General features: G+C 47.1%; 1 protein-coding gene across 1 annotated transcript in view; it reads right to left on the bottom strand.

Moving 5' to 3' along the window:
* Positions 1-17,755, bottom strand: part of kirrel1a (kirre like nephrin family adhesion molecule 1a) — a 28,202-nt gene extending 10,447 nt beyond the window's left edge. The window contains exons 1-5 of the mRNA XM_070854474.1: positions 17,509-17,755; positions 3,642-3,791; positions 582-731; positions 341-498; positions 89-239 (exon numbers count right to left, since the gene is read on the bottom strand). Coding sequence (XP_070710575.1) covers positions 89-239; positions 341-498; positions 582-731; positions 3,642-3,791; positions 17,509-17,554 — 655 coding nt within the window. The 5' untranslated portion in view covers positions 17,555-17,755. The remainder of the gene's footprint in view (positions 1-88; positions 240-340; positions 499-581; positions 732-3,641; positions 3,792-17,508) is intronic.
* Positions 17,756-18,333: the final 578 nt, after the last annotated feature.

The following is an 18,333-nucleotide window of genomic DNA, read 5'->3' as shown; positions in this document are numbered from 1 at the left end:
CAACTAATGGAATACATCTAACGTTTGACATTGACAAACTGGAATGAAAAACAGTGCCACCTCGTCTTTATGTTATTTAATTGCTTACGGTGTACGTTGAGGGTGACGGTTGTGCTTTTGCCGTTGGGAACAGCCAGGTTGGTGGCCACACAGCTGTAGTTCCTCCCAGTGTCGGTGTCAACAGGCTGGATGGGCAGGTAGCTACGCGTGGTCACCCTCTTCCTGTCTGGAAGCACCTCCTGATGACGCGATGAACAAGGATAAAATACTGTAAGCGTGAAAAGACTTCATGAATGCGTTGAGCGTGTCTTGGTGAGTGGGATGTCTCTTTCAGACTTACAGTGGTACTGGCGGCCCCCTCCACAGGCAGACCATCTTTAAGCCACTCGATCATAGAAGGCGGTTTGGCCCCTCGAGACACACAGCTCAGGTTGTAGGACTCCCCCGCATTCAGCAACACCTCCGGACCCCCATCGATCACCGGTTCGTCTGGGGGGACTGGAGTAGGAGAGGGGAGCGTTAGAGACACAGAACATCTCGCATACTTTGATGAGGAGATTTGCGCAGACACACAAACGTACTGAGGACGGTGAGTTTGGCCCTCCTGGACCTCAGGGCAGCATCAGGGGCCTGGCACTCGTACAGGGAGTCATCAGACAGATCAGCTGACAGGATCTCCAGGTTGTACTGGCCCAACTCCTGCACGCGCAGCACGCGGTATCTTGGCCAGGCTGGGAGACACACACACACACACACACACACACACACACACTGTATATTAGGAGTGAAATAGGCATCATTAAAAAAAAAAAAGCTAGATTTCCACCTCAGGCCTTTGTGCTGAATGTTTTATCTGATATCTCTTTATATCTATATAAAGTTACAAGTCAAACACTATTTGATAACAATATAAAGTGACACACATGTCAAAAAGAGCAACAAATATTACACATATTTAATTTTTGAAGCCTCTGCTTTCTTCTGTTTGTGTTGAACACATTTGGTTTACAGGCTCACATTTCTTCTTCACATTTTAGCAGATTAAAAATTTCCCTAATCACACTAATCAGTGCATTTGATTCTCTCCAACTGTTCTTGCTGCCCTCTGTGTGTCTAATGCTGGCTGAAGGTGTATTCAACTTTCAATTATAAACTGCTCATTCGTCACAGGTCTGAGGAGCCCCACATACCCATGCAGTCTGAATCAGACTCCACACAGCTTGTTGCAGTTCATGCAAATAAAAAAATTAAAAAAAACATTAGATCCGTGTCACACATGAAGCAAAAATCAGACCTTTTCCCCATCGGGCCGAACGACACCAGGGAGATGCACGGCCACATGATGCGATAGATGAACAAACCAACGCCTGACCAAACACACGCATTCGCAGCAGCACTGTTACACACACGCAACACAGTCTCTCCAATCCTCCCCCTTCCCCCATCCTCCACACGGCCCAGCTGTGTCACTGGTGTACATTCTCACCATTAGGTGGCACCCATGCTCTCTCTCAGCGACAGGGGGGGGGGGAAGATGAATGCATTATGACAGCAACGTTTTAGAGGACTCAAATCGACTCCAGTCCATGGTGCAGAATTCATGTTCTGCTGCCCAGACGAAGATCGCATGTGAATTTCTCTGTGTTGTTTGCATGTGCAGCGTCTGAGCGGAGCTTTTGCTGCTTGCCTAACCTTGTGTGTCCTTGTTTTTGCATGCATGTGTGCCTTGTATGTACGTGCATTTGCATGTGAAATGTCGAGAGCGAGAAAGCGTATGAAAAGCCCCGAGAACGAGGGGGGTGGGGGTGGGGGGGTGGTGGCAGAGGGACAGAGCCTCATACACAAACACACACACACACACACACACACACACTCCCACCCACTGAGTGTATGTGTGCATGAAGCGGCCAGTGTTCATTCACATGTTTTTATTTAAAAGCTTTGGCTTGAAGCACTGGACCATTACAGTAACAATATGATTAAAAGAAAGGGGGGAGAGACAGAAAGATTGGAGAGGGAAGGACAGACAGGGACAGAGGAAGAGAGAAAGAAGGGACAGAGGGGTTGAGCGGAAGAGGAGGGGATGGACTGAGAGTGTGCGTCAAGCAAGGTGAAGGTGAGGAGAGAAAGAGAGAGCGACATGGTGGAGAAGTTAAATGGAAGCAAAGGGCTCAGCACAACAGAGGCAGCTGAAAGAGGGAGAGGAGAGGAGAGGAGAGGAGAGGAGAGGAGAGGAGAGGCCAGAGAACTAAAATATGAATCCAAAACCAGTGCGTACAGTAGAGGAAAAGGCCAAATAAAAGAAAAAGAAAGGAAGGGGAAAGAAATGTGAAAGTTAATTAGAAATATTTTTTTTAAAAGACACAAATTCTGGAGAAAACAGCAGCTACATCAACAAAAACAAGGCAACAGCATGTCACAAATGATGCAGTCTCCCCCCGGACCAATCAGTTAAAAATATGCCCATTTGTTGTTGCCAGTAATTGCACAGCCCTCTTTGGGCTAATCTGTGCAATTCTGGAAAATGCTGAAACGCAGCGAGGAGATGCGTCATTCCCCCAAGTTTCGTCAAAGTCAGACATGCTGTGTCTCAAACTGTTGTTGTTGACAGACGGACAAGACGGAGACGCAATAAATCAAACTGGAAATGTCATCACTGGGAGGCAAAAATAGAAAGAGGAAGCTCGGAGTGAACAGAGCGGGTACAGAGCGGCGTAGTGGAGCGGAGCTATGTATTAGTGGGTGAAACGGCCTCTCAATAAAAATCAGGTATTAGCCGGTCAGTGTCGCCCACTGCGGATATGACAGAGGTGATGATGTGATGCTCCTCAACCGAGTTGAAGGGTGTCAGTACAATGTGCCTGGGGGAGAATAGATTTTCCCATCAAATGCTGGATGATAAGGTGGCCAATTTTAATTTGAACCTCAAGTACAGTGCGGTGCTACAGCATGGTGTGATGGGATGGCTGCTGTGGCTCTATTTAGCATAACACTAGCCTCGTGCATCTCCGGGCCAAAAAGTGCTCGGCTGGCTCAATCTAGCTGTAACTCGAATATTCAGCAGTAAAAATAATTTGTCAGCATGCATTAGCCGCCACAGTTACATACACGCAATGTCACACTGTATGAGCATGTATCAGTCAAAAACGCTGTCAGAGACGCTGCTTTTCAGTAGCTTTGGTTTCATTTATCCATTATTTATGCCTCTGTCAACTTCTTCTCTCTCCTGCTAACTAGTGTTCCCTTGCTCTTAACTGCAGCACATACTGTAGTGTTTATGTTAATGAAATGTTTGTAAGTTTCAGTTTGAGCACAGCTCTCGCCCTCCGCACTGCAAACGCTGCACTTACATATCACTGTAAGCATAAAACAGGGCTTTAAACGTTAAACGTGTCTTCCCCCCGCACTCAGAAATGTGGTATAACAAGTGAAACAGTGGCAAGCAAAAAAAAAAAAAAAAAACACAGTGGCAGAACGAACCCAAGACATTCAGTAAAATTCTGCAGCTTTAAACATGTAGCATTAAATTTTGCCTTTCAGCAGCTCCAATCCAACAGTATCAGAATCAGCTGTGAACAGCCCGTCTTAGTCACATGCTGAACCGAGTGAAGGAAGTCCGAGGAGGCTGTATGATGTCTCACCCCGCAGGTCCTCTCCGATGCCCAGAGCCAGGCCATCTTTGGTCCACTGAACAATGCCTGAGTAGTTGAAGACAACACAGGACAGGATCACCCTCTGGCCCCGCACCACCGACTGGTCTGCCGGCTCCTGAGAGAACCTCGCTGTCCACACTGGAGAGACAGACGGAGAACAGGGGAAAAGACAGGAATAAGTTAGGAACTTTCATATTTTCACTGTGTGCACTCTGCAGGGAAGCGACTGTAAAATCACCCCAAACAGAGACAGAGCATTTTATTGTATCTGTGGTTTTATGGTTAATTGATTGAAAACTGCACTCCCCCAGCAGAAACGGTATGCCACGATTGCCATCTTTGATCACACGTTGGCTTGGGGCCATTAACTGAGCGCCGCCGAGGAGTTTAGAGCGGCGTGAAGAGACGGAGGTGTCAAAGAAGAGGAATCAGAACAGAGTTAGAGAAGAAGAAAGAGAAAGACAGAAGAGTAAGAGGTGGTTAACGCTGACTCAGGAGAGAGGAGCTGGGAGATCAAACAGGCAACTTCAGCCATCGGGTCTCTAACACCCCTTTTCTTCTCGCTCCTGACTTTCATTTCTTCAAAACTCCCTGGCCCTCCCTCTCGTCTTTCCCTCTGTTTCTCCCTTCTTCATTCCTCCCTATGAGTCATCTCCCAAGCTTCCACTCCCCAACCAAAACTACAGTGGCTGTCATTGTCTACTAGACTCTCTCCCTCCAGTCTGTAGTCCACTACCACAGCAGATAGACCAGCGCCGTGCTGGCCCACCGACCGGCTGTCTCATATGAGGGAAAAAACAAGAAAAAAAACCCTCTGCTATTGTTCCACGCTGTACGATGACAAGTTGTAATTAGCTGTCCCTTGAAGACATGACACCCGCACAATAGAGGAGAGGCAATCACCGTGGAGGATTTGCATCGCGCTTTAAATTTCCTTTCTTTCCATTTTGTCTCTCGCTTTCATTTCTCTCCCCTCTCCCACTTATTTCGAAGAATCTCGTACAGTAGATCATTAACCCGACGCTGCATTGTGCACCCCTTCCACCCTCCCCCCTCCCCCCCCCACCTCTGCCATTACCTCTCTCCTTCTATTCTCTCTCCATGTCCTTTACCCAAATTGCTTTGCTTCACTCTCTGCTTCTCCCTCTATATGTATGCATCCCCACTCGCCTCCTTCACTTTGTACATCTATAATGCTGTCTATGAATGTCCTTTTCCCTGCACTGATTTTCCTTTACCTCCTCTTCTCTACAGCTGCGTGCACCTCCTTCTTTCTATATACATATATAATGCTGTATATGTCCTTTTACCCATAATGCTTTCTATTTCTGTGTTCCTCCTCCTCACTGGATGGAAGGGGGTTAGAGGCGGACTGTCACAACTCATTTATCACATTAAATATCAACCCTACAGCACTTTCTCTCTCCCTCTCTTTCTCATTCCCTCGTCCACCCGTCTCTCTCTTCTCTCACTTTTTTCCCTCATTCCCTTTTCTTCACCTCCTACCATTTACATCTCTCCTTCTCACTTATCCTCTCCACTTTTTTATCACTCGTCCCCCCAGCCTTCCCCTTACACTCCCTCTCTCATTCCCTCACACTTCTCCCTCTGAGCCCTCCAGCGCTTTTCTGAAGGTTCCCATCCCTCTCACTTTTTTTAACAACTGCCATATGCCTCTACACCCCACCTCCCGCCTCTCCATCATGACCCTCGGTCCCTATCTCTCACGTTTCCTCTCTCTTTCATATATACGCAGACATGCACTCTCCCCCTATCATGTCAGATTTGGTGTGATTTGCAGAGGTACAATATGCCTGATAATACAAAAGAACCCAGTCATGCAAAAAGATTTCCTTACCAATCACAACAATGGCTTCTGACAGTGCAGCACATTAATATTCTGAAGATAAAGGAGATGTACGAGGATACACGGTGGAAAGGGAATCAGATGCAGATGGAGCTTTGCAGCATGCATACCTAGAATAATTTAGCACTGAACCAAAAAACACAAAAAACAGCAGGCCTTAATTTGCTCCCTGAGGAACACCCAAATAAACTGGATTAATGAATTAAGATAAACAAAGCAAACAGCATAGCAACAATGACTGGCAATGAAAAGTTAGGATGTAAAATCAGGTCTTATAAGTCACAAAGCCTCTAACATTATGAAAATGCACCGCAAGAATGCATGTTTGCACTAACCAGCCACCACAATTGTTGTAGTTGTTGCAGAAATGCCCGAGTTAAATGAGTCTTGAACTGTACTATCAAGACGCATTCAATATATTTCTTAAATAAGGAGTGAAGATGTGCTTAGTTCGTTAAGACTTTCTTAATGATGAGCACTTAAAAACTAACTGTGAAAACTAATTTCCTCAGCCATTCTCTTAACACTTAGAACCACTTTTGGTCATTTAGAAATGAGAAATTCTCACTTTTTTGAAATGGCTGGGGATCCGTTGTAAAAGATTGATGTTCTTCCATGCGCCAGTGAGGATTTAGCAATATCTGATTAGCCAGTTGACTCTGGTTAATTTAGGTAATTCGTTTTTTGAATTCTAAATTCTTGTTAAATAATGTAATAATTCTGTGCTTAATTATTATTAACTGTTATACAATTAATGCTGTAAAAAAGACTTCAAGAGGGATGGCAAGACTCAGCGAAGACTCTGCTCACATATTCTGTTCATCAGCTGGCCCAGACTTGCATTTTCTGGATTCAACCAGAAAGTATCTTGTTTTGTTTAACTAACAATCCAGAGTGTATTTGATTTGCAATTATTTGCTCGAAAAATTACTTAACAAATCTATGGATTATCAAAATAGTTGGCAAGTAGTTTGCTGTCAGTCGACCAATGAAAACGACTGAAAACAATGAGCTGAATGACACTAAAATGGACCTCAAACCTGGCAGGCAGTGCAGAGTGGGGTGATAAGTCTCAGGTGTTTGTGATAATGAGCAATCCCTCTCACATAAAGGCAGTCATGTGATCCACTGTAAATTAATTATAGTACTATAATTTAGACGTATATGACGCTCCACTTTCTCCAGACAAATACAATGGGATGCTGGAATCTGTTGCCTCTATGTATGTAATGGTGTACTCTGAAGCCATTTTAGCGAGCACATATGACAAGGTGATATTTTAGAAAAACTGCCATTATAAACAAAAGGTCATTCTAGACAGTACAGAGTAAAAACAAAAACTCGCATCCATTTAATGCTAATTACTGGAATGTACAATGTACAGTGGATTTACACCATCTTAAAAAGCATGAAAAGCTTTTTCTCAGATATACATGGGTGTAAAAAAGAGTTTAGCTGGGTTTAAAGTACCCCGCAACCTTGACAGTAGCCTGAGGGCAAGCAAATCCTTTCCTCCACCACCTCAGATATGCTAGCTGGAGGTATTCCCTCCACTGCCTCAGTAAACCACAAACATAATCCAAACTGAATACTACTGAGTGGAGGCTACACAATCTGCAGAGAAAACACCCATGCAAAGACTGAGGACTGAAAACAGTGACTCATTTAAACATGTGCTTGTCGCCTTCTGATTTCCATATTACCCAGTTAACACTTGTCAACATGAGTGTATGTGCTTGTGTGTGTGTGTGTGTTTAAAGAAGGAAATCTACGCGCTGAGAGCAGCCGGAGCGAAACGCAAGCCAGGAGAGTGTATGCAAGGGAGCTTGTATTCTTTCATTATGTGGGTTATGCTGCAGTGACAAATTTAGAGTGTGTCCTGATTTCCTTGAGTCACTGATCCCCAAGATACCACCGGGAGACTCCGAGCACCCTGTCCACACAAAGACCACGGTCACAAAGAGCTGCGACCATGACCGCATGCACATGGACGCACACGGAAACAAAAACATGCGGCACATACGACCTAACCTTCACCACATGGGCTAACCATTTCCTGTCAACACACACACAAACACAACCACTCTGAACCCCAAACATATAATCGACACGTAGAGGCGGCTTCCAAACATGAATTACACCACGACTCGGTCTAAACCGTCGCGCCAGTGGAGCATCTCCATCTCCATTGGGACCAGGTCTCAGTTTAGTCTAGGATTAAGTACAACCCTAGTCAAAGTTTGGAAAGGGATTAGGATTAATCTAGAGCCTAGGACAACAGCCCCCGCAGACACTGTGACACCAACCTCGGCTTGTCAAAGCAGACACAAAGCCAAAGGCGAGCACGCACAGCTTCGCCGGGTGAGTCACTAAAAGCATGGCCACACGCCGGCATAGTGTGAGCCACCACAGCAATTTAGCCCGAGAGCACCTCTCGCACCATGCGATGGTGTTTTAATAGCAAGGTAATGAACCTTCAATTTGTTGCTGAAAATTACTGAAAGGGTATATGCATGCGAAGATGTTTGGAGCTATTTTTAGTAAGTGTGCTGCTCATATGCCCCGCATTTCTTAATTTGCCACACGCCCCGCTGTTAGGTGGTGAATGTCATAGGCTGCTTTTCAGCATTAAAACGCAGGCTTGTCTCGCCTCTCTGTGTGGGACAGGAGACGAGGCTGGAAGTGATGCCGCGCAGCAGAGAGTTATGGGAAAGGTTCACTGGTGGCATTCAGTCTCATTGAATCAGATGCTATTAAATAAAAAGGCATTTGTATGGATTGTTATGCATCGATCTAATTATCTTTGTGTCTGGCCCACTCCCCGTACCCCTCTGCACCCCTCCAACAAAGTCCCCCTGCCTTCCTCTCCCTCGCTCCTCTCCAGCCAATCCCGCGCTCTGGCTGGATCACAGACTTGCGTCACCATAGCAACAGCTGACGTGTAAAGTAACTGCCCAAAAAAAGTTTTCTGTACGAGCGTGTCTGTGAGCGCACACCAGTGTGTGCATCTGGGCGTCTGATGAAACCCTCCCTTACATTCGGTACACCCATTTTTCTGAAAAAACATTTTTCAATGACCTCATCCTCCCTCCACCTATCCAATTAATAGTCAGCCGGCCGCACTGGTCTCTCATTATTTCTGTCTTTTACCCGCCCTCCCCCCCTCACAAAATTGATTTTGTTATCAGTCTAATTCCATATCGCCGCTGCGTGTGGCCGATGTGTTGGTGTTACGGAGGGGCTGCCTGAAAATGAGATGCAGCAACGGGAGAACAAAGAGACGGCGAGGTCCACAGACACGGAGCTGTGAAGTGTGATGGAGGAGGATGACATCATTGTTTCAGGACAAAGTTGCAGCCATAGGAGTCATGCGGCACTGACTCGCTCTCCCCCTGTCTTCTGTATATGACTGTACGTACGTCTAGATGTACACACGTCAGGTCTGTCTGTGCATCTGTCAGTGTTGGACTGTCCTACTGGAGTTCTCTCTCTTTCTAAGTTCCCTTCATTTCAGACAAATCATTCAAAACACAGATGTTTGTGTGTTTGTTGGACCTGGAGATATTGTGTTTTAATGTAGCACAGCGCTTTGCATTGTGAATGTATACATGCACATATTTCTATGAATGTATGCATGGTGTGTGCACTGTATAATGTATGTAGACCTGTAAGTATAGATTATTGTCATTGCTGATTAATCTCTAGTGTACTGAATGTCAGAAAATAGTGGAAAAACTTCCATCACAATTTCCTCAAGCCCATGTGACATCTTCAAATTGCTTTTTTTTTTATCCAACCAACAGTCCAAAGTCCAAAGATATTCAGTTTATTATGATACTAAACCACAAAAAACACCAAATCCTTCCGTCTGAGAAGCTGCAAGCAGAAACTTTTAGAATAATTGACAATTATTCATTCGTCACAACTATCGTCAACTAACTGTCAGCCAACTAATCAATGAATCGGCCGATGGTTTCAGCTCTAAACTGTGTCCATGTAGAGCATGCGCTCCGGCAGCTTCTCTCTCTATTTATCTGGCTGTGGGAACTCTACCACCTGTGCCTGCCTTCTCTCAACAACATGGCCGCCTGGCAGGATGGCCATAATAACCCGTAACCATAGCGACGGCGCTATAGGAACAAGCAGGAGAGAGAAAGAGAGACATAGATGGGGAGAAGCAGTGAGTGAAAGGAGGCGACCCGCCGAGCGTGCTGACACCGTGTCACTCAAACACAAAGGTGACTCCTGGAGGTGGGGACGGAGCAGAGGGAAGATCGGGGCAGAGGGGAGTAAGAGCGAGGAAAGAGAAGGACACGGAGACTCCTTCCTTTGTTTGCCGCATTGTCTGCCTGCTCGCTCCCTTCCCTTGTCGTCTTACCTTGCTGTCCTCCCCCTTACTAGCAGTCAGCGACCTCTCTCTTTCTTCATCTCTTTTGTGGCCTTGCCCCCATCTCATTCCCCATTCACTTCCTTTTGTCTGGCAGGCATCTACTCAGAAATGATCACTCCTCCTTCTTCCCTCCACCTACCACCGTAGTCTCTTCTTGGGCTACCTTTTCACCTTCAAGCACAGCCGCCTCAGTCCTCCCTCTCATTCCCTCTCTCCATTACTATCAAAATGGTTGCTGTGGAAACACGTTTATTTGGAAATGGCGGGAGGAAAATTATGCCTGCGCTTTGTCTGTCGATTCTGATACTACTGTGTGAATGAGAGTGCTCCTGTGAAGGTGTGCACACTCATTTTCTAGGAATCTGTGTGTTTGTGGAGGCTGTGTGTGTGTGTGTGTGTGTGTATGTGTGTGTGTGTGTGTGCCACCCTCCCATTCTCTGGGGCTCCTCTCATACATGCATTTCACATCTGAAGAGCTGTATTTGTACCAAACCTCTGTTACAGACATTGTTACCATGGCTACAGCCAGTGAGGACCACTGACACAATGACAGACACAGTGGCCATGGCAACCCCAGGATCAGTGGTGGGTAATATGATAATTCGTGGACGAGGCATCTGACACATTACGGGCACATGAATATGCTCAAGCGCTGGAAAGCCGGCCCGTCGCTGGTAATCCACGAGCCTTTGTGCAGCAAACATGCCGCGCGGCTGACAAAGAATACTCTGCTGTAACCAAGGGTGACCAGAACTAACAATAGCTGTCCTCTGGATAAGCTTGAACAAGGCGATACATACGTATCAAGCTGCTACTCTGCAGCATTGTGCTGTGCAGCTCGTGGCGCAAGGGTCGCCACAGAATTCGACTGGCACGATCAATATCATAATGAATCAATAATTCAAGGCAGCGGTTTGCCATTGATTTTGAGCAGCGACCCATTCCTAAAGCCACTCTGCCTCCTAAAGCCACGTGATCTGGCCTGTAAACATCTGCAGCATCAACTGTGACAGCTTTCAGATGGTCCGCCGATCCACCTCACGTTACAGTACAGGATGGTAATGGAATCCAGCGGGACTATTTTACAAGCAGCGTCCCATCGATAAATCACCTCCTCCAAGGTCTGCTTTAATTCAATCCAGTGTAATCTAATTTTATTGGTATGTACTGTAGCTTCTTGCAATGTCATCTGTCACAAACCATCCAATAAAAGTCCAGGGCCTTGACCCGAGAGAGTGAAGCAATATTCGCACAGAGTCCCTCGCCAATATCACCACCAGTGCATTCTGTCGCTGTGAAGAGGAGCCTTCTTTGTTAATAGCAAGCGAGCTAAAAGACTAGAAAGCAAAGTGAGTGGGGTGATAATAAATGTGGATCGAGTACTGTGGACATTTACATTGTTAAGCCTTTAGGTAGCATTAGAAATATACAGCGCTCTTTTCTAACAAATGAGGAGCAAAATCTTTTGTGGACTTGGTGCTGTTGTTCACAGTCTGGTTTAGGCCCCTTAGTTCCAATTAAGGACAATTTTAATGTGACAGCATCAGCACTGCAGCTAACAACTGATTAATCTATTGATCACTTCCTCGATTAATCGATTAGTTGGTCAATAAAATTTGGACATTCTTTTGTTTTAATTACTCAAGCATGATTAATCGATTACCAAAGTAGTTGGGGATTAATTTAACAGTTGACAACTATTTTGTGAATGAACTAATTGCTGCAGCTCTGTACAGCAGAAGAAAAGAAATGCTTTTCCCAGCCTGCTGTGGAAGAACCTGAGTGGCTGACTTCATCATACAGCTTTAGCAGGTCCCATCAGCCAACATCAGCGTTGGACCTCACTAATGCCCCTGTGGCCGAAGGAGGGCAAATTATTACTTATTACAGCAATATATTCATGCCTATGGTCCGCATACCTTTGACCGTGGATCAGCCTGACATGACTCGCTGAGATGTAAACTGAAAACATGGGTAAACTGAGTTAAGGTGAGTCTCACCCCCAGGGGATGGTATTAAGTTGGCAGTGGCAGTCTGACAAAAGAATGCATCTGCACAAAATGGTTTTAATGACTGGACTTCAAAGCCATTGATGATTATTAGCTCTAAGAGATGGCTCACTCATTATTTGTAGCAACAATTTAGCCTGCAGGCTGTTATATTACATGACGAGGGGACGGCGAGCGTTGCGGTATTGTGGTAACCAATTTAGTTGGACGGCTGACCCTAATGTTGTTATCGTAAAGGGAAGATGGATGGAGCGAGTCGAATCTCTCCCCCCCCTCCCCCCTGTCTCTCTCTCTCTCTCTCTCTCTCTCTCTCTCTCTCTCGGCAGTGTCCCTGTAGAGGAGCAGAAACTGGGAGAGCGGAGAAATGAAGTGACATCATCAGCGTCAGCCACATTCCTGCAGAGGGAGGGGGCGAGGAGGAGCGGGGGGGGAGAGGAGGGGGAGGAGGAGGAGAATGTCCCAAAACTTTTGAGGTTACAGGACTGACATGCCCCCCCTCCCCCATCCATTAAACACACGCACGAGCACAAATGCACCCATTCTCCCCCCCTCTGCTTGTGTATGTGCATGTTTTCCAGTGCACGTCAGTGTGTGTGTGTGTGTGTGTGTGTACAGTACATGGGCTCCTCTTCCTCATCATGTGCTCCCTGTTTTAATTCATGTGCTTCTCCTCCTGTCCCCTCCCCCACCTCCCCCTCACCCCACTCATACCACCCTCCCCTCTCCTCTCCTCTTTCTCTTTCCGCCGACCAGAGGAATGCAAGAACCACATCTGGAACTTATTAGAGAGCAAGAGAGAGAACGGGGTAGATGGAAAGAGAAGGAGAAGTAATGGTGGTGGTGGTGGTGAGGAGGAGGGGGGGGGGGGGGGGTGGAGGGGGGGGTCAGATTGAAAAAAAAAAAAAAAAGAAGTCCAGGAAGGGACAGACAGAGAGAAAGAATGGACTTTGGTAAGCAGAAAAAGGCTCATGTCGGGAGAGAAAGCCGAAGAAGCGGAAAAGAAAGTTAACTCAACGCCGATTAATGCCAATTAACCTCAGCGGGGACGGGGCAGGGGAAGAGCTCGGCTGGCACCTCAGATGTGGGTTCAATCACTCCCGATTCCAGCTCAAATGTAGCCTTTGAACCGGCCTCGACCATATTCTGTCTGAATGAGCGGCTTCACTGTCCCCACTGAGGGAGCAGTCAGGCCTGAGTAATAGTCCCTTTCTCTCCGCCACTGGCCTCCCGACCACTCCTCCTCCTCCTCCTCCTCCTTCGTCCCCGTCCCTCTCTCCTCTCTCCTGGCTCGCTTTTCTTTTCATCCAGCACGCCCTCCTCCCGTACGACAATGCTGCCCCCCCCCCCCTCCCGACCACCTCTAAAACAAACAACAACAAAAAAGTCTAATCACTCTCGATCAGGCTTCACCCACCTGCCCGCAAGACTAGCCCTCTTTGTTCCCCCTCCTTCGTCCCCACTTCTCCCCCAAAACAACTTTTTTTCTAGAGCCCGACCCATCCCCCCTCTCCATCACCCCAAATCGGCCCTCGCTGCAGAATGTGGCCGTGCAGTTTGGGAAAACAAGGCCAATAGATTCAGTCAGATGTGATAAAGTGTTCCTCTCTTGCTCGGGGGACTCTGCATAAAGAAACATTTTTAAGGGGATGTGTTTTTTTTTCCCTTCTTCTTTTTATAACTTGGATGCCCCCGGCCTGTCAAACACAATCAGATTATGGGGCCTTTAAATCCTGGGGCTTCACTTGAGGAACGCACATGTAGCTGTTGAGGATGCTCAAAGGAAAAACGGCTAACACTTGATTGAATTTATCTCTGACCACAAGTTTGATAATGAATCATCTGACTCTGTTCTTCTGTGCCCTATCAGCTTGTTGCTGGATCATCTGAACGCAGGCATGCAAGCTGCTTCTTTTTCTCAAAGCACCACTTCAGGAGGCATTGTAGGACACTCGTGTCCACGGGACTGCCCTTAAACAAACATATCAACTGGGGGAAGCAATCAACATGTCACACATTGACAAACACCCACTGGGACCGAAATGCCAAGAATTTGTTGACTGAATGAAACCCGATGGGGGACAACAGGCGAGGATGTACATTGTAACATTACGGGCTCCATTCCCAGATTGAGCTTTACAGCTGGTTCAATGATTGCTTTCACTGGCTGATGCCAATTAGAGATGCTTTTCGGTAAATAGGCTCCAGTCAGATCCCGTAAAAAGCCATGACCCGAATTCGCATATTAACGGTAGGATGCTCCAGAAGCATATCTCGCTCGCTGGGATCAAAATTAAAAACAGACTTCTGCCTCGCTACGTATGTCACTCCAGATCTACACTCTGAGCCGGAAAGGGTTCACTACAGCACCGCAAAATGGTTCGTTAGCCTTGAAACCACGGCAGAGGGCTTTCAGAAAAGTCCACGGAGATATAAATAGTTCTATAAGTTGGTAATCCACTGGATCCTCATCGGAGGATCTTGGCAGTTTCTGTAGGTGGCACTTTTTTTTTACATCAGCCACAGTATGTACTGCTGCTCAGAAGAATAATGTGTTCTCCCAAATGCAGTTTTAGTGGTGATTACAGCCCTCTGTGCCCCCATCCTTTTGTAGCCAACTTGAGTGCATGAATTTCGCAAGATGTGCCTGAGTTTACGAAGGACGGAGGTCTGGCTACGTGAGATTAGCTCATTCTAACTGCTTCTTTCATTACTCGTGAGAACATAAAACAGATCACTTGCTGTGGGGAAGAGGAGTTCTTCCACCGGCAAATGAAGAAGATTCCATGCACTAGACACAGTATTTAGAGTTTGGAGTGGAAAAATTGCATTTATTTAGGTGAAAATGTCACAGATTATTCCTGGCAAGAATGCATGAAATGCTGTAAATCAGCAGTTTTAACAGAGTGTTTTAGTGCTGCGCTGCGTTTCTTTATGAGGCTCCCCTAATTCTTCATTGTTATTTGAACGATTACAGCCCACTTTGAGTCATTACACGTAGAGTAGTAGAACCACCACTTTCCTCTTCAAACAACCCTGGAGGAACCCTTCTTTTTCTGGGTGTAAAAGCCCCCCGAACACGTCCAACTCTTCCAACATCTGAATATTTTCTCTGCTGAGCACAACACAGGAATCCGTCTGAGGTCTATGATTCACGGCTCGGCTGTGTGATTCAGAGCCTGAGCGTACAGTGCAGGCAGCAGCAGCAGCAGCAGCAGCAGCAGCTCATGGCCTCGGTCCGCACAAAAGGACATAGGCTGACAAATGGTACACCTGCACCGGAGCCTTTGTCCGAGTCAGCATTTGGGCCTTTAGGTGCAGTGCCGGGAGTCCAACCTCAAGGCTCTCCCTCTCATTAAGGAAGTTAAAGGAGTGTGTTTGCAGTGATTGATTATGCAGTAACATTTAACAGCTGCGTTAATGGCGGCGCTTGCTTGGGACTTATTACCTGGTTGGTATGTAGATACAAGGCTGGGATACTAAATCAATCCCTCCTCCGGTGCTGCCAGCGGAGACGTGCTGGAGATAGTCCCGGTTGCATCTGTTTCACTGAATCTAAATCACGTAAAACATTCTGATTCACCAAAGCTTTAATTAGCTGCTCCACTAATAACCATCCAATCATTAGCACTAGTAGGCAATTACATGTGTGCAGATTGCAGGCCATGAAATACTGTTTTACTTGTCTAATGAAGAGATAAGAGTCTGGGTGCTCTTAAGAAAAATGCTCCCAAAACCTAGCCGAAGTATTACCTCTTTTGAGGAGACTTTCATCTCTCCCTGGATTATGTTTACGCCTCTTATGTTCCCAAGCCCAAATGCAAAAAAAAAACAAAAAAAAACCACAGTGCAACATCTGAGACCTCACATCTATTGCATCATTTTAAATCTGAGTGAACAAAACACAGCCCCATGTACAGCCTGCTAATCTTGTCTTCGGGAAAGCCTCTGAGAGCAAATATCTTTGTGTCTGAGAGCCCAACATGGAGTAATAATGGATTATGCAGTTGTAACAGAGCATCAGACAATAGGACACATGGCTTCACACATGTAAAATGGACTGTGTGTGTGTGTGTGTGTGTGTGTGTGTGTGTGTGTGTGCACATCTGGGAGCGCATGTGTCACCGGACTTAGTCATGTGGACCCAACGGTTCATGTGTGGACAAACAGGACAACAGCATGTGGCGGTTAACAAGGGGTCTAGATGGTGTGAGCATGTGGGGGGGTGAAGGAGGGGAGGGGAGGGGAGGGGGGGGGGGGCGTGTGATAGTGTGTTGCGACGACTGTCAGATTGTGTCACGCGTGGATTCGTGGAGCGGCTGACTTGTCGATGAGGAGGGAGCCCGCTCCTCGCTGCGTGGGGACTGTCGTGTGCTCGCCTGAGCCCTCAGCGACACACTATGGGTGGATGCTGAGCACAGCGAGCCTGGCTGAGCGATACAAAGCCTGGCAGACACGGTGACATCATCCCTTTCCATACCTTCCCTTCCCCGAACACACCCCCTACCTAGGATGAAGTTGTCGAGTGGCCGTCCAGCAGCCTGCCGCGCACGCTCCCACTCAGCCAAGGGAGACAATGGGGTGAGGGAAAAGGGAGGCTTGCTGTGCCATGACACACAGACATGCCTCGATCAAACAGGTAGCTTATAGAAATTACAACCATCCTCTCCCTCCTCCTCCTCCTCCTCCTCCTCCTTCAGCCTCCTGTCTCCCAGCAACTCGGCTACGGCCGTGATTATCATAAGCCAATAGCCTACCTGGCACCCCCCAGGTATGGAGGGGGAACAGATGCATGGGCGCTGCTGCACAAGATTCATTGTGCTGCTGAGATGCACAGAGGAAAGAAAGGGAGAGGGTGAAAATGGGCTTTGTGTCAGACACACAGGTAGGACACCAGGACAGGAGCAGAGGGGGGGGGGGGGGTGAGGGGGGGGTGACACAGGGGGAGAGGGCTGTAGACGCTGTCTTTCACCACAGGATCACCACAGGGGCTGCTGGCTGTGGCCTCGCTGGCTGACAAGCCATTCAGATAGCGGCGTGGAGGTGCTGCTGGCATGTAGAGCAGCGCTGCTCAATCACTGTCATTCCCGTCACGTCCTCAGCGCCTCACCACGGCCCGTCCGAACAACGGCACGAGCGAAAGGTCATTTAGGCCGGTGGGCGCGCGTGCACACAAGTCATGTTCAAGTTGGACACACGCACGCACGCGCACAGTCGGACGCATGCGTGCAGGGGCGCGCGACAATGATCGTAAGGGAAAAAAATGGGGGAAAAAAAAAAAAAAAAGGAAGAAGAAAAAAAAAAGTGTGGTGGTGATCCATTGCTGCGCAGTCACGCGCACGCGCACGTAGTTGCACGCGCACACACGCCTAAGGTGATCCATTACTGCGGTCCATATGGGAGCGCTGTGAAATCATGCTATGTGCCCGTATCACACACACACACACACACACACGCACGCACGCACGCACGCGCTTCTGAATGAATACCAGCGGACAGGGGGCTTTAAGCTCGTGTAGCTTCACACAATATGACATCTAAACGTGCTTGGCCGCGTGTTGCGTGCTGAAAAAGAGAGAAGAGCAGCCTTACCAGTTTGAAAACTCAGCAGCAAACTCAGGAGCAGCAGCCTCTGCATGGTTCAGCCGACCAATAAGTCCGTTATTGGCTCAGACCTCCGTGCGGACAGCATCAAAAAGCGGGAGTTTGCTGACTTTAAGGGTAATTTTACAAAGAAGAATAATCCTCGTGCGTCGTCCCCCCCCTCGTTTGTCCCCGGACTCGGACTGGACTCGCTCGGCTTTTACACCATTTCACAGTTTTCTCCAGCTCTCTCCTCCTCTGCGCTCCCAGCCACAGTCCGCTGTCTGCTCTGCGCTCAGGCGGAAAGCGAGCAGCGATCACACCGACACTTCCGGTCATTCTCTTCAAAGTAAAAGCCCCCCTCTGGAGAAGACGCTTAATTCTGATTTCTTGTAAAGAAATTAAAAAACGGCGCATAATATAAAATCATATTCTATCAGTACATTTCATGTCTGTAATACTTCCATATTGAATATCAATTTTCCATAGAGATGTAGAATATTTTCTTCAAAAATTAAAGCCTCTATTGGTTTTGGGTTCAACAATTTCCTTCAGAAGAGTAAGAGTGGCATCTGTGTGGACTGACTGCTTCGGGTGAGGCTGGTTATCAAGCAAACCTTCGTTTGTTGTCGTTGTTGTTGTTGAAACAGTTGAAATGTGCTTTTTTTTTTTTTTACAGCCCCTGACAAGTAAAATAAGAAGTTCACCCAATGTGACCACGGTCTACTTCCGGTGTTGTCCTCCTTGTAATCTCTCTGACTTGACGTCATATTATCATTAGCGGGGCATTCCTCTCTCTCTCTCTCTTTCTCTCTCTCTCTCACACACTCTCTC

This window comes from Pempheris klunzingeri, chromosome 23, assembly GCF_042242105.1.
Source record: "Pempheris klunzingeri isolate RE-2024b chromosome 23, fPemKlu1.hap1, whole genome shotgun sequence".
NCBI classification, from domain to species: Eukaryota; Metazoa; Chordata; class Actinopteri; order Acropomatiformes; family Pempheridae; genus Pempheris; species Pempheris klunzingeri.
This window is presented reverse-complemented; position numbering and strand designations above follow the sequence as displayed.